The sequence below is a fragment of the Cimex lectularius genome, unplaced genomic scaffold, assembly GCF_000648675.2.
Source record: "Cimex lectularius strain Harlan isolate CLEC.00 unplaced genomic scaffold, Clec_2.1 scaffold20, whole genome shotgun sequence".
In the NCBI taxonomy this organism is placed as follows: Eukaryota; Metazoa; Arthropoda; class Insecta; order Hemiptera; family Cimicidae; genus Cimex; species Cimex lectularius.
This window is the reverse complement of record NW_019392641.1, coordinates 692,947-707,822: the sequence shown is the minus strand read 5'-3', so window position 1 is coordinate 707,822 and position 14,876 is coordinate 692,947. Positions and strand designations below refer to the sequence as shown.

Below are 14,876 nucleotides of genomic sequence, written 5' to 3'. Positions count from 1 at the left end.
AAATATTGTCCACAGAGAAATTTTTAATTAAAAAACTGTTTAAAGATAGTATATTTTGCACAAGGGCTCAAAAATCAAATTTCTGCATAGAATTTGTAGTCATTTATTTAATCAGACAGTGATGTATCTGTGATTTCCTGCTTATACTTTATTTTTTTCTATATTTTTGTATTCTGAAAATACACTTGTTTTTGTAAATTTGTCTTTGAGGATTGAGGCAAGAACAGGATTATCAACAAAACAGAGCATAAAATATTCTGTCAACAGAGAAATTTTTAATTAAAAAACCGTTTAAAGATAGTACATTTTGCACCAGGGCTCAAAAATCAAATTTCCACTTAGAATTTGTAAAATAGTCAGCTATGTTATTAGATACATATACAGCTATACATTAGATATTTCCCACATATACTTTAGTTTTCTTCTATACTTTTGTATTAAAATTCTGACAGAAATTTAGAAAATAGGCAAATGATATTCCATCAGATATGACGGAGGTACATTATCAGCAGAACTACAATAAGATGGAGAAGGGTTATATTATAGGCTGAAATGTATTTAATAAAATAAAAAATAAAATCACTGGAGAATCTTCAATAAATCAGTACCATCATTCATGATACATCATACTGACAATATTTTATTAAATGTCACATGATGATTCAGATGGTGCATCGAAGATTATATCTAGAGATTGAATTTTGGTATAATATAATTCTCGTCATTCAGGAGAGTTATTGTCCAATTTTTTATATTATTCTCAATTAAAAAGCCATGAGCTGTGCCTTAATTTAATTCAGACAAATACAAGTCTAGCTCCCACACTTATCGGCCACCACAGCACCAGATACTCCAGATGTATTCTAATTTATTTTCTGATTTACATTTAATTTATTTTGCACTGAATAATCTCACCCTTTTCACAGCAGCTATGTAATCCATTAATTAACCTGTGTTATACTTTCATTCTCCTCTCGATCATACCGACTAGAGCATTGATGATATCACACAACTCATGTTTATTGGTCAATATTTGATTTACGTATAAGGCATATTAAACTGGGTGAGTAGGATTAGTCCAAGGACATGAATTGTAAACAAATAGAGTTATAACTTATAATAAAAATGAAGTGGCTTAAAGGATGTAATTTATAATATTTTACATATACTCTGGCTAAATTGTGACTTTTAATTTTTTTTTTTTTTTTAGTAAATCTAAAAAATAAAATTGTTTTTTGCTTGGAAACAAAAGAATACAGAAAGATTAGATTTTTATTGCAGTTGTTCTGGTCTTGGATTTTTCATTCATTCATCTGTACTTTTCTGGTCTGTTGGATTTGGCATTTGTAAGGTAAGATCAGCACAGAAACAAACTTCCTTCTAAGTTTATTTTGGTATTTTGTCCAAGTTCGCCTCGAGATGTTTACTATTTACCTTTTTGTTTTTTCTTATATAAATAAAATATATAAAAAAACAATGCATCATTGAAAAGGATAATGAAACAAATTAATTATAAAACTTATCTCGTATTCGAAGTACTCGTGTGGAGTCGCTTTTTACTCTTGTTTTTTTCTCCCTTCAGTGTCAATAAAATAAAAGCAATATAAAAGATAACATTTTTCACTAAAATATGTCTACAGTGATAAAGAAAAACTCTTTCACCACAAAAAATCTATTAAGATGACCAAACCCATCTTGATTTTTTGCTCTTGCCTTTATTAATTTTATCTCTAAAATATGTGCAGAGATAAAGAATATTGGTAGATTATGACAAAGACGAAAGATCAACATATAAAATAAATTAATATCAGTTTATCTTTTACATGATTTGGTTAATTCTTTCTGTGTCACAATTTAATCAAACACTAATTAAAAATAAAATTATATGTGGGATTCAACACTTCCTTCAATTTATTTGCAAATTTTTGAATTGTAGCATAAATCCCAATTCAACCCAAATACTTTCTTTATGGAGTTGGGTTATGTCTGATCATCGCACAACAAATAAAACATGTTATTGTTATAATTTTGTTGAATTTTTTTTACAATATTTGGCAATCGGAAAAATTTATTATTTTATTGTTATTTAAATTTTTAGCAGGTTTCAAAGCCTCTATGATGGTTATGCTTTCCATTGAGTACACTGTTCCTTCATTTTTAAGTTTTATTTGTAAGCTGATTTTTTTTTTTTTTATTTAAATCATACATTGCTGCTCCTATTGCATTATTTATTTTTGTTCCATTAGTGAATAAAATATGAAAATCACTGTAACTGTCAGTTAGGAATTGTCTATTCAAGATTTACATTTTTTTAATTGAAAATTTCTCTATTGATAAAAAAAGTTTCATGCTTTGTACTGTAGATGATTCTGCCTCGCCTCAATTCTGTTAAATAATTTACAGACATTATAATTATATAATAATATAATTTTGATAAATCGTTTTTTAAACTTTAGTTATATAGTCTTTTAAGATATTTCGTCAGTTCCAGAAATAACTATGTCCTTCATTGTGTTTTGACATAAAATATGCCCTACATAAATTTTTTTGAATGAGACCCCCATTTTTTTATTTTGGATTTCTACATTTTTAAGAATTTATTTTTATGTTTTTTAAATAACAGAAATTTTTAAGGCTACTTTGTCTTTTTTTAAATGTAGATGCTGATTAAAGTAAATAAAGTAATTTTTTTTAAACCACATGGAAATGTTTGTTTAACAAAAACCAAAATAAACTTTGTTGGCCCAAGTTCGATATCTTGTTTATAGAAGTTACTTAAATTACAGTAAAACCCACTCCAAAAAACTTGAGTTACATATTTAGTGGAAAATGAAAATTTTCTGCACAAAAAAATGTGGATAAAAGAAATCATAGAACTAACACTGCCAGTGTTAAAACTTTTCATGCTCAGTTTCTGATCTAGAATATTACTACTACTACATGTCTTTATTTTTTAATATTTATACAAAGTTTAATTGGCCTTATATCTTACAAAATATTTCAAAATGAAAATGAAAATTTGAAAATGTTCAGTGAATTTTTTTTAAATTTTTTTATTTTTTTTTAGTCTGATGCAAAATATATCAGCATAAAACAGCTTTTTTTAAAATTGTAATTTCTGTAATGATTAAAAAAATTCTTCAAGCTCAGTTCCGTTGATAATTACATCCTCACCTCAATAGCGAAGGACAAATATATCAAAAATATGGCCCAAAACAAGTATATTTTCAGATTATCTTATATCTGGAGTATCATTGCCCTATTTTATAAATATTCTGTAAAAAAATGTTTTTCAGTCCAATGCAAAATATACTAGCATAGAAATTTTTTTCAATTGAAAATTTCTCGAATGATTGGAAAAATGTTTCATGCTCAGTTCCATTGATAACTCCATCCTCAACTCAATCCTGATGGACAATTTTTTTTTATGATACAAAATATGCCAGCTTAGAACAGTTTTTTTAAATTAAACATTTCTCAATGTATCAGAAAATGTTTCATGCTCAGTTCTGATGATCATTCCGTCCTTGCCTCAATCGCAAAAGAAAAATTTACAGAAAATATGATCCAACGTATGTATATTTTCAGATTGTCCTAGGTCTATTCTATTTTACAAAAGTACTGCCAATTTTAAAAAAAATTTTTGTTTAAGTAATTAAACAACATTTAAGTAATTCAAAATATAACATCTTAGAATGGTTTTTTTTAATTGAAAATTTTTCCATTGATCGGAAAATGTTTTTATGCTCAGTTCTGTTGATAATTCCATCCTTGTCTCAATTGCAAAAAAAATGTACAGAAAATATGACCCAAAATATGTATATTTTAAGATTATCTTAAGTCTGGAATATGATGGGCTTATATTAAAAATATTCTGATTTTTTTTTCTTTAGTCTGATGCAAAATATATCAGCTTAGAAAGTTTTTTCAATTGAAAATTTCTCTAATGGTAGAAAAATGTTTCATGCTCAGTTCCGTTTATAATTCCATCCTCGCCTCAATCACAGAGGAAAAATTTACAAAAAATATGACCCAAAATATGTATATTTTCAGATTATCGTAGGTCTGGAATATGATGGGCCTATTTTACAAAATTTCTGCGAATTTTTTCATTTCTTTTTTTTTTAATTCTGATTCAAAATATACCAGCTTAGACCAGTGTTTTTAATTGAAAATGTCTCTATTTATCGGAAAATGTTTCATTTTCAGTTCCACTGATAATTCTGCCCTTGACTCAATTGCAAAGGACAAATATACAGAAAATATGACCCAAAATATGTATATTTTCGGATTATCCTAGGTCTGGAATATCATTGGCCTGTTTTACAAAAGTTCTGCAAATTTTTAAAATTTTTTTTAAGTCTGATTCAAAATATAACAGCTTAGAACAGGTTTTTTAATTGAAAGTTTTTCAATTGATCGGAAAATGAATGTTTCATGTTCAGTTCGATTGATAATTCTGCCCTTGCCTCAATCCTGATAAGACAATTTACAGAAAATATGACCCAAAATAACTACATTTTCAGATTATCTTAGATCTGGAATTCTGGAATATCATTGCCCTATTTTATAAACATTTTTTTTACAATACAAAATATGCCCGCTTAGAACAGTTTTTTAATTGAAAATTTCTCAATTTATCAGAAAATGTTTCATGCTCAGTTCTGTTGATAATTCCGTCCTTGCCTCAATTGCAAAAGAAAAATTTACAGAAAATATGACCCAAAATATGTATATTTTCGGATTATCCTAGGTCTGGAATATCATTGGCCTGTTTTACAAAAGTTCTGCAAATTTTTTTAATTTTTTTTTTTACTCTGATTCAAAATATAACAGCTTAGAACAGGTTTTTCAATTGAAAGTTTTTCAATTGATCGGAAAATGAATGTTTCATGTTAAGTTCGATTGATAACTCTGCCCTTGCCTCAATTGCGAAAGAAAAATTTACAGAAAATATGACCCAAAATATGAATATTTTCAGATTATCCTAGGTCTGGAATATAATGGGCATATTCTGTGAATTTTTTTTTTTTTTTTTTTTTTTTTTTTTTGTCAGATTGAAAATATACCAGCTAAGAACAGTGTTTTTAATTGAAAATGTCTCTATTTATCGGAAAATATTTCATTGTCAGTTACAATGATAATTCTGCCCTTGCCTCAATCCTAATGGGCAAATTTACAGAAAATATGACCCAAAATATGAATATTTTCAGATTATCTTATCTTGAGTACCATTGCCCTATTTTTTAAATATTTTGAAAAAAAAAGAAAATTTTTTTAGTTTGATTCAAAATATACCAGCGTAGAAAGTTGTTTTCAATTGAACATTTCTCTATTAGAAAATATTTCATGGTAAGTTCCGTTGACAATTCCATCCTCGCCTTAATTGCGAAGTACAAATATATTGAAAATAGCACCCAAAAAAAGTATATTTTCAGATCGTCCTAGATCTGAAATATCATGGGACTATTTTACAAATGTTCTGCTAATTAAAAAAAAATAAAATATTTTTTCGTCTGATTCAAAATATACCAGCTTAGAATATTGTTTTAATTGAAAAATTCTTTATTCATCAGAAAATGTTTCTTGTTCCAATGATAATTCTGCCCTTGCCTCAATCGCGAAGAACAAATAAATAGAAAATATGATCCGAAAAAAGTATATTTTCAGATTATCTTTAGATCTGGAATATCATTGGCCTATTTTACAAATGTTCTGCGAAAAAAAAATTTTTAGTACAACACAAAATATACCAGCTTAGAAAGTTTTTTTTTAAATTAAAATTCTCTCTAATAATTGGAAAAATATTTCATGCACAGTTCCATTGATAATTCTGCCCTCGCCATTATCGCTAAGACAAATATACAGAAAATATGTCCCCAAGACAATACGTACCTTAAGATTATCATAGATCCATAATATCTTTTGAGTATCATATGTATATTATATAAAAAGTAAAAAAAATTGGATTTATTTATTTAGCCGCAAAGTACAATTGTTTATAGCATAAATAATAATTAATATTTGAATTTGATAAACACTTTTTTTATTAAAATTATGTCTTAGTTTGCTTGATGTATTGTGCTTATTGCTCTGCTTAGAAAATAAAAGTGTGGTATGATAGACATGTAAAAATATGCAGGGAATATGAGACAAAATCTACTAGTTGATCATAGCTACATAATTTCGCATATTGTTATGTTTGGCTACAACGATGAAGTTCATTTCTTGTAAATGACTGTCATACAATGAAGACTTAGATTAAAAGGAATATTGTAAAATTGTTTTTTCTGAAGGGAAAAAATCTACGCCGTAGATAATCGGTCGATAAGAATATAAATCAAGCCGGATGTTAGAAGAATGTCGGTTAGAAACAACACCTCCAAATCTTATTTCTTACCTCAAAACATTCAGCCTTTAATAATAAAAAATCTCTGATCAAGTCGATAACCATTCCTGGGGAGGATGAAAGCATCTGAAAGATAGAAGGCCACGCGTCGGACACGTCTTGGAGGCGGAGCCGGCCCTGCTTTCACCCTCGACAGCTTTTGACTGAATTGGTCGAATGCTAATCGCACTGTCTCCAGACGACAAGAAACGACCAGCAGACGGCAAAGTTCATCACTGTCAACTGATACAACCTTCCCGATTGTTACTGCATTGCTGCAGTAACCTTCGTACGCTTATATGCTGATTAACTTGACAAACCGTAAATTATATGCAGTATATTGCTGAATAGTAAGTATTTACTAAACTCTAATTAGAATATTTCTGTATAGATTTTGGTATAAAATACATTTGTACATGTCTCATTCAGTTATGACGGTTTGATGTTTGTTGTCATTAGAATCACCAGTCTGCATAAAACAAATATCTAACATATTTTCAACTTGGAATGACAATCCAATGTTGATTCAGCTGATGGTTGAATCTGTTGGTGATAACCATCATGCCTGTGCACAAAACCATTTTTTTAAGCCTTTTAATATCTTGAAATTACGATACATGGTTCCTATACAAGCGAAACATCCAGCTCGACTTGTTTTAACCAAATTTTTGTTTTTATCAGGTATAATAGTGATATTTGATAATTAAAAAGGATCGATATGCAGGGGTGGTGCCCCTGGCTTACGATTAGTTTTAATTTTTTTTCATTGCAGTCTTCATGCTGCAGAGCAACGTTGTCAGGTTGGGTCGTAGAAGGCAGTGGCTGAACGCCTTAAAGCTTAAATTCTAAGCTCAGACTCCAGACTCAGGTGGCGGGTGTCTCTCCATCCAGCAATGACTCAATTTATGACTCGGACTCTTAAATTCTTAATTGACGATTTCTACTACAGGCCTCATCTTGGAAGGCACGAACTCCGCGCCCATGCTGATGAGGCTGAGTATGTGATCTTGCTTGATCCTTGGATTTCGCTGTTTATGAACATATGGATGAGGCCACAGACCCTGGGCCTAGCTGGCTAGGTCTAGCGTGCAGTGCAACTATACCACCATACTGCAAGCGGCAGATCAAAATCAGATATTGCAAAACAAATTTTGGTATGAAACTAGTTGTACATGGTATACTATCTTCTATCCAATGGTTATTAATGGTAAAGAGTAGTTAGAATTATGGATCAGGGGAGTCACCCACCTTGGTGGCTGAGTGACTCCGAGATTGGGCTCTGATCAGATGCCATCGACTTCTTTGTTCATTTCGGCGCCCTTCTGTTCCCTAAAATTAGTCATTCTCTCACTCACTCACACAATAAATACATACATACTTCTATATACAAACCCAATCACACATGCATATCCTCTGTCTAGAATCCTGGTCGGAGGGTACTCGTTATTCCGCCCCGACCCAGCTTGGCGGAGCAGCGGTGGAACCTTGAGATGATATGCTTCACTGCCTGACCCCTATTCTAATGTAAACTTAACCTAAACTTTAACCTATAAAATAACCCTACTATATACAACCCATTATCCCAATATCTCTCAAAAACCTAAAAAGTTTTTCTTTACACTCGCTGGGTAAGGGCTGTTTTTGTCATTTGTAGAACTTTTTGAGGGATTTTTTTTTTTAAATTGCTGGATACCTTTAAGGTTCTTGCTACCGAAACCATTAAAATCTGTTCTCCAATTCAATTGGGATGATTTGATGTTTTGGGGTCGTCATACGGCTCAGCAGTCCTAATGCGCAAAACAAACATGTGAAATATGTGTGAAGTATAGCGAAAGGTGGTTTAATATTCAATTATCTGAAATATTTTCAGCTTGACATGACGATTACATGCCAATCCAGCCTGATGGTAATGGTATGGCATGGTAGAAAAGGATACTAGGAAGCAGGGTTTGCGCTCCCCAGGCACTGCAGCCTTCTGGCTTATTGTACCTTCCTAGTTCCTTAGTTCAGTGCAATAGACTCAATCCTTCTCCTTAGAAGTATCAGGTCATTGACTGTCGCTGCTGCAATTTGATTCCCTAAGTTTTTTCCGTACATTAGGTTAAACCTCCATTGGGCTGTTGCTTCGCATTCGAAGATGATATGAGTGGCTGTTTCCTCCTCCTTATTACATAATCTGCAAATGGGATCATCGTTATATATACCCATGTTGTGCAGATGTTTTCTCAGATGCCAGTGACCGGTTAGTAGTCCTACCACTCCTCTGAGTTTGGCCCTCTCCAATTGCAGCAGTGTTTTTGCCAGTTTTGTTGGGGTTGTTTCATCATAAGTTTACTATGTCTAGCACTGCTAGAGTTTATCCACTTCTCCTTTTGTTCTGTTTGGATCCATTCTGCGATGAAGGATTCTATATTTGTTCTTTTTATCCCAAGAATAAGTTCGGGGCCTATGTATGGTATTGCAGATCCTCCTCTGGCCAGACTGTCTGCTGCCCTGTGCCCTGGCACCCAAGATATCATCAGGTTGTTGTGTTTCCCCAGGTTTTGGAGATTTTGGATGAAGTAGGGTGGTAGGTTTAGTGGGAATATCTGCAGTATAAAGGATGTAGAGGATTGGTACGAGCACACTGCCCTGCGGTACTCCCGCGGCCAGAGAGTGGAATTCAGAGTAATCTGATACTTGTCGGACCCAAAAGAACCGCTCTGTTAGAAAAGAGCGGAGGATTAGTTAAAGAATATTTAGAAGGACACGCTTTAATTTGTACCGGAGTCCCCTGTGCCACATGCGGTCAAACACTTGTGCTGCATCAAGGAAAGCTCCCATACAATATTCTTTGCACTCGAGAAAATCATACTCTAAAGAAAAATATGATTACAGGACAATTAACTTTCGTAAATAAGATTAGACCCCTGAAGGTAGAATGGTATATTCAGAACGGACTTCGCGTGGTTTGATGACCATTTGCTTCTTACTACTCCGGTTTGATTGACAGATTATGCCAGTGACCAGTTAGTCGTCCCACCACTCCTCTGAGTTTGGCCCTCTCCAATGGCAGCAGAGCTTTTGCCAGTCTTGGTGAGGGTTGTTTCACCATAAGTTTACTATGTCTAGCACTGCTAGAGTTTATCCACTTCTCCTTTTGTTCTTTTTGGATCCATTCTGCGATGGAGGATTCTATATTTGTTTTTGTTATCCCAGGAATAGGTTCAGGGCCTATGTATGGTCCTGCAGATCCTCTGGCCAGACTATCTGCTTTGTCGTTACCCAAAATTCCTTTGTGCCCTGATTTTGTCGTCGTCGTTACCCCAAGATATCATCAGCTTGTTGTGTTTCTCCAGGTTTTGGAGATTTTGGATACATTCACTAATTTTGGATTATGGTTGTATGCTCGAATTGTTTAGTTCCAATTTAATTGTTTCTGGAGCCTAAGTGGGCTTTTCCTAGCCTCTCCTTGTATGAATATTTCCAATAGAGGTAGGTTTAGCAGAGTTTCTAATGCTTTGTAGGAGTTGTTCTCATTGCCCCTGTGATACATAGGTTTGCTAGTCTTTATATGCCATTTAATGTTTGGGTAGCTACTTTTTGTTGAGGTTTGTTCCACCAGATTAGTGATCCATAAGTTATTCTGGGTCTTATTACTGCCGTGTATAGCCAATAGGCCATTTTCAGTTTTAATCCCCAAGATTTGCTTTCTTGTGGTCATTAGCAATATTTTACTTTTTGCTATGATATGTTGCAGGTAAGGGTTCCAGGTCATTTTCTTATCAAAGATTATTCCTAGATATTTGACCTCATTTTTTAGTTGCAGCATGTATAGAAACGTAATCCTTGTATTTCTATTTTCTTTTCTTGGTGAAAGCAATTAAGGTTGTTTTTGATGGGTTTATTTTAAGTCCCTGTTTTAAACACCATTGTTCAACCAGGGTTAATGCTCTTTGAGTGAGCTCTTTTAATGTTGAATCGAAATTTCCCCTGACTAGTAAGACAATGTCATCTGCATAGCCTTGGGTGTAAATTCCGCTTTCATTTAGTTTGCATATGAGGTTGTCCACTACCACATTCCACAGCATAGGCGAGCCTGATGGTAATGCTGTCAAGCATATTTTCCTTCAGGAACAATCAAACTGTATGGAAACTAAACATTTGGGGCATTCAACAATAATTAATAAAATCAACAAATAACAATAAAAAACAGAACTGCAATATCCGGAAACAGTCTTTACACATCCTATAAAATGTCAACACACTGCAAAGGAGAAGAAGTCAGGAGGAATCAGATATGGTATTCAGTTGGCTCTGAAAATCAGGTGTTTTAATCCAAGAAATGAGAATTTCTCGGGAAGTTCACATCAGTCTTTCAAGATGAAATGCAAGACATTGTCCCTTAGAAAATGTTATAAGAGGATACACTGACAAAAAAAAATCCTCATAAGATCAGATAGTCAAGCAGCTATTATACTATTAGAATGTAAAAAAATCAAATCAAATTCTTCCAAAAATCTTCAAAACCTGTCGAAACACACCACCTGATGATATCACGGGTACCAGGACAAAATTTCACTTATAATCAACAGGACAAACAGTTGGTCAATTAATTAATCAATTAACAAATGTGTTAACACATTGTTAGTTGATTGGAAAATATATGATGGTCAACTGAGACAAATTTACCATCTTTTTAAAGACGTGCACAACGATGTATTAAGCTTTTATGACTTGAGATTTTGGAAACCTGAATTTGATGTAGAACAAGATTGTCACCTAGTTCTGTAATTAGTCAATTTTTGTATTAGTCATCACTGCCAGAAAAAATATCTAGTTTTATATCCATATTGAATATTCCAATAGATATGATAACAACTCAGCCAAACCAAGCTTAAAGTGTGATGTTCTTGTGCATAAAGAGCAATAGAAAATGTTTCATATTGTTATAAATATTACAATTAATTAAGGTGTTTAGTTGAGATGAAAAAAAGCTAATGGCACGAGCGGGATTCGAACCCACGATCTTCGGCTAGATACGCCGCTGCTCTACCACTTGAGCTATCGTGACCTCGATCCACTCGGACATCAACTTCCTATCTCAACCCCACCTTATGAGTTTTCCCTCCTTTTTGCCATTTTTCAAATGTCGTGTAATCGGATTGGATTCTCGACGACAAATGAAATGGCCACGGAGAGCTTTAGTGAAGTGTACTTCATTTTAATCATTAAATTCACTAATTTCGTGGTCCGCTTGACCAATTAATACATTACAATTAATTAAGGTTTTTAGTTGAGATGAAATCCAAGTGGATTGAGGTCACGATAGCTCAAGTGGTAGAGCAGCAGCGTATCTAGCCGAAGATAGTGGGTTCAAATCCCGCTCGTGCCATTAGCTTTTTTTTATCTCAACTAAAAACCTTAATTAATTGTAATGTATTAATTGGTCAAGCAGACTACGAAATTAGTGAATTTAAGTTATAAATATTTTTTATTTTAAAAGTTTTTCAATTGTAAAATAAATATCTTTTAGTACATAGCTTAAATTCTAATTTTATTGATACAAGTACTGATTTGTAATTATTAATTTCTGGTAAATAATAAAAAAAAATTGAAGGGGTGTTGGTTGCTGCAATGGTTTAGGCGTGACATGGTGCTCATCACTGTAATATGTAAAGGTCCAGCCACCAGCCCAGCATTAGAACCCAACGTACTTACAAATGGGCTTAAAAAAAAAACACTGGCACAGGCATATAACCTCATAGTGAACTACCCTCTTGAAAAAAAAAAAAAAAGTAATAAAAAATAAATTTAAAAAATTGTTATTTTACAGTAAAGTCAAGCCAGGCTTTGGGTAACAATGGGCTCTGAGCAGAGTAGCCACGGTGCGGTGCCAAAGAACAGTAAATCGACAAGGATAGGTCAGCTGAGAAGAGGGAAGTCCGTACCGGAACCCAAACGCCCTGAGCGGGACAGTGTTGAGGGTTCAAGACCAGGTAGTTGTTCTCCAGGGCTTAGCGTTTGTTCCGATTCAGACCTACCCTACATTTCATATACTGTGAATAGGCCAATCGGAGGTGAGGTGACTCTATTTCAGGTTGGGACAAATTGTTTTGTTTGAGATTTTTCGCTCGCCCTGTAGATTTTTCTCATAAAGCCGCTTAAATTTGCACAAATGCAACAAAACAATTACCTGTGATTAATTATTGTATAAATAATTAATAAAATTTAATATTAAAATTGCTTTACTCAGACTATTAAGCTTTAATTTTTTTTAAATGCATGATTCAATTATTTTAAATATATTAAAATTAAATACATAGTTTAATTTGAGTGTGTGCCTGTTGCATCATATAATTACAAGCATAATTATTTTAATGCTTTTGTCATATTTACCCACATTGTTTAGGTAAGCATGTGAAAAATTTCAGATTCTCCTAAGCTGCAGACAAAACAAACTAGCCATCTGGCTAGAGGAAGATCGCTGGGGACAAATGCTTTGTCATCTCCGAGGAAAAATGTTTTGAGAAAAAACCCCACTCACAAGGCGCACAATGTTATCGTAGTCAAACCAGCGGCAAAAGAAGAAACCGCCGACAAAGACCCAGATATTATTAGACTTCAGGTTATTTTCTAAAATATATTTTATCAAAATATAACTGTGTGCTTTTTAGTTATTATGTGCATTACACTCAGTTGTCTGATGAAAATTCATTTAAATAAATATTGTCTAATATTATGATTTATGTAAATACCAGTTCTAGGTTATATCTTCAGACTAGAGAATGGCATTTTCTTTACACTATGGTACAGTGTTATTTGTACAAATTAGTTTTCTTGGTACTCAATTAAAAATGTTTATACCCTTTTTATTTAAAAATCAGACAGAAGTATAGGCACTGTTATTCAAAATTATCCAGAAATCGTGAGATGCGGTCTGGTGTGATGTAGGTTTCAGAAAAACATTTTCTTTATTGTGCCAATGTTTCGATCTTCGAATGCTGGCATCTCCAAATTAATTTTTTTTGCATCATTGGATTTACCAAAAAAAATTCAAAGAATATACATTAATTTTGAGTGTATCTTGCCTTGTGAAATAAGCTCCTATTTGTATCCCTTCTCTGCATATTGTTGTACGTATTCATTTTTTATAAAATAATAATAATAATAATAATTGACAATGGATTCATAAAGTATTTATGAATGAATTGAAGTTTTTAATTTAAAAAAAGTTATACAATTTGATTTGTATATTTTAGAAAATTCCCATGTTCTTGCCAATTATGAGAGGGACCCTGAATTTACCAGCACCGAGAGACCCGGAGATACTCGAAAGGCTGGATCCAAACGCGCTTTACAATCTGTGCTTGAAGTGTGAAAAGTACCTTCACGAATGTGCAACCCAAGTTGCTGGTGATCAACACCTGCTCGCCCTTCAGATAAAGGAGGTTTGCTGAATTATCGACAGGCTCGAATACGAAAATTCTCTCTCATTCCATTTACAGATTGACTCCGAAGTTACCAAGATATACTCGCATTTGCTTGAGAGGCAAAAAACTTTTGCAAAGCAAGCAGACAGCCTGGCCAAGATCACGGAGATCACAGATGAAATTGAAAAGTGTCGTTCTACCCTTGACACAACCCTCGACTGTGTTCAGAAGCTAAACAACACGCTGCCGGAAGACGAAAGGCTGGAACCTTTTGTCTGGGCAACGGGATAATTTCAAAATTAATTAATTCACCACGAATGAAGGCCACTGACCAATCAAATTATAATATTCTCAAATTGTTATATTCACTACTAAAAAAATGATTAATCACCATTAGCTTGAAGGGCCAGAAAATTATGGTCTCTGATAAAATTGTATTTAATTTATTTAATTATAAGTATTATAAATGCTCATGTACATATTAAAGAGTATTTATTAATTGCAGTCTTAAAAGGATGTAAATAAAATTTTAGATGTCATGACATCAAAAGTATGCTAGTTATTAATTTTTTTCTCTGAATTGTGATAAAAATTCAAATAATTTATAAAAGTTACCTGTTTAATATTTAATTTATCACTGTACTGAAAAAAAATTGTGTTTACCCCTAAGCATTATAAAATCCATTTATGTGGAATTGTTCATCTTTTATTAGAGTTGTGTTTATGTTTTATACTTGTACAATTAAAATAATTGCATTTCATTAGTTTTTTTTTTTTTTTACTAGTTACACTTTTAAAAGTATTGGGTTGTCCGGAAAATAATGCAGGATTTTGGTATTAAACAAAAAAAAAGAAACTAGTTACTTTAAAGCAATGTTCTTTAATCAAAATANCATACAAATGAGTAATCCTGTAAACGTAAACAGAATATTTTATATAGATTTTTTTTAATGAAAACTTAAAATCCTGCATTATTTTCCGGACAACCCAATATATAGGCATTAAACATACTGGACAGACCGTCTTATCTCGTGTAGGGTTGTAATTAGTGATCTAATTTCGTGGTCCGCTTGACC

At 32.6% G+C, this 14,876-nt stretch overlaps 2 protein-coding genes across 6 annotated transcripts in view; one reads left to right on the top strand and one right to left on the bottom strand.

Moving 5' to 3' along the window:
* LOC106669921 (calcium-binding mitochondrial carrier protein Aralar1) overlaps nt 1–6,657 on the bottom strand; it is a 39,982-nt gene extending 33,325 nt beyond the window's left edge. For 2 of the 3 annotated variants that reach the window (XM_014399798.1, XM_014399794.1), the window contains exon 1: nt 6,401–6,657. In XM_014399798.1, the coding sequence (XP_014255284.1) occupies nt 6,401–6,475 (75 nt within the window). In that variant the 5' untranslated portion in view covers nt 6,476–6,657. Of the gene's footprint in view, nt 1–915; nt 995–6,400 lie in introns of those variants that run through there. The other variant, XM_014399795.2, reaches the window with a different exon arrangement.
* On the top strand, nt 1,248–14,559 carry LOC106669924 (BLOC-1-related complex subunit 5). Of its 3 annotated transcripts, none has more exons than XM_014399802.2 (5): nt 1,248–1,351; nt 12,204–12,447; nt 12,802–12,995; nt 13,630–13,818; nt 13,876–14,559. In XM_014399802.2, exons 2-5 carry the CDS (start codon nt 12,231–12,233, stop codon nt 14,089–14,091), a joined length of 816 nt encoding a protein of 271 aa, XP_014255288.1. In that variant the 5' UTR covers nt 1,248–1,351; nt 12,204–12,230; the 3' UTR covers nt 14,092–14,559. The 3 variants fall into 3 exon arrangements, with proteins under 3 accessions (XP_014255288.1, XP_014255289.1, XP_014255287.1); XM_014399803.2 differs by lacking the exon at nt 1,248–1,351 and adding an exon at nt 6,365–6,738 and having other exon boundaries at nt 12,204–12,366; XM_014399801.2 differs by lacking the exon at nt 1,248–1,351 and adding an exon at nt 6,365–6,738.
* The last annotated feature ends 317 nt before the right edge of the window (nt 14,560–14,876 follow it).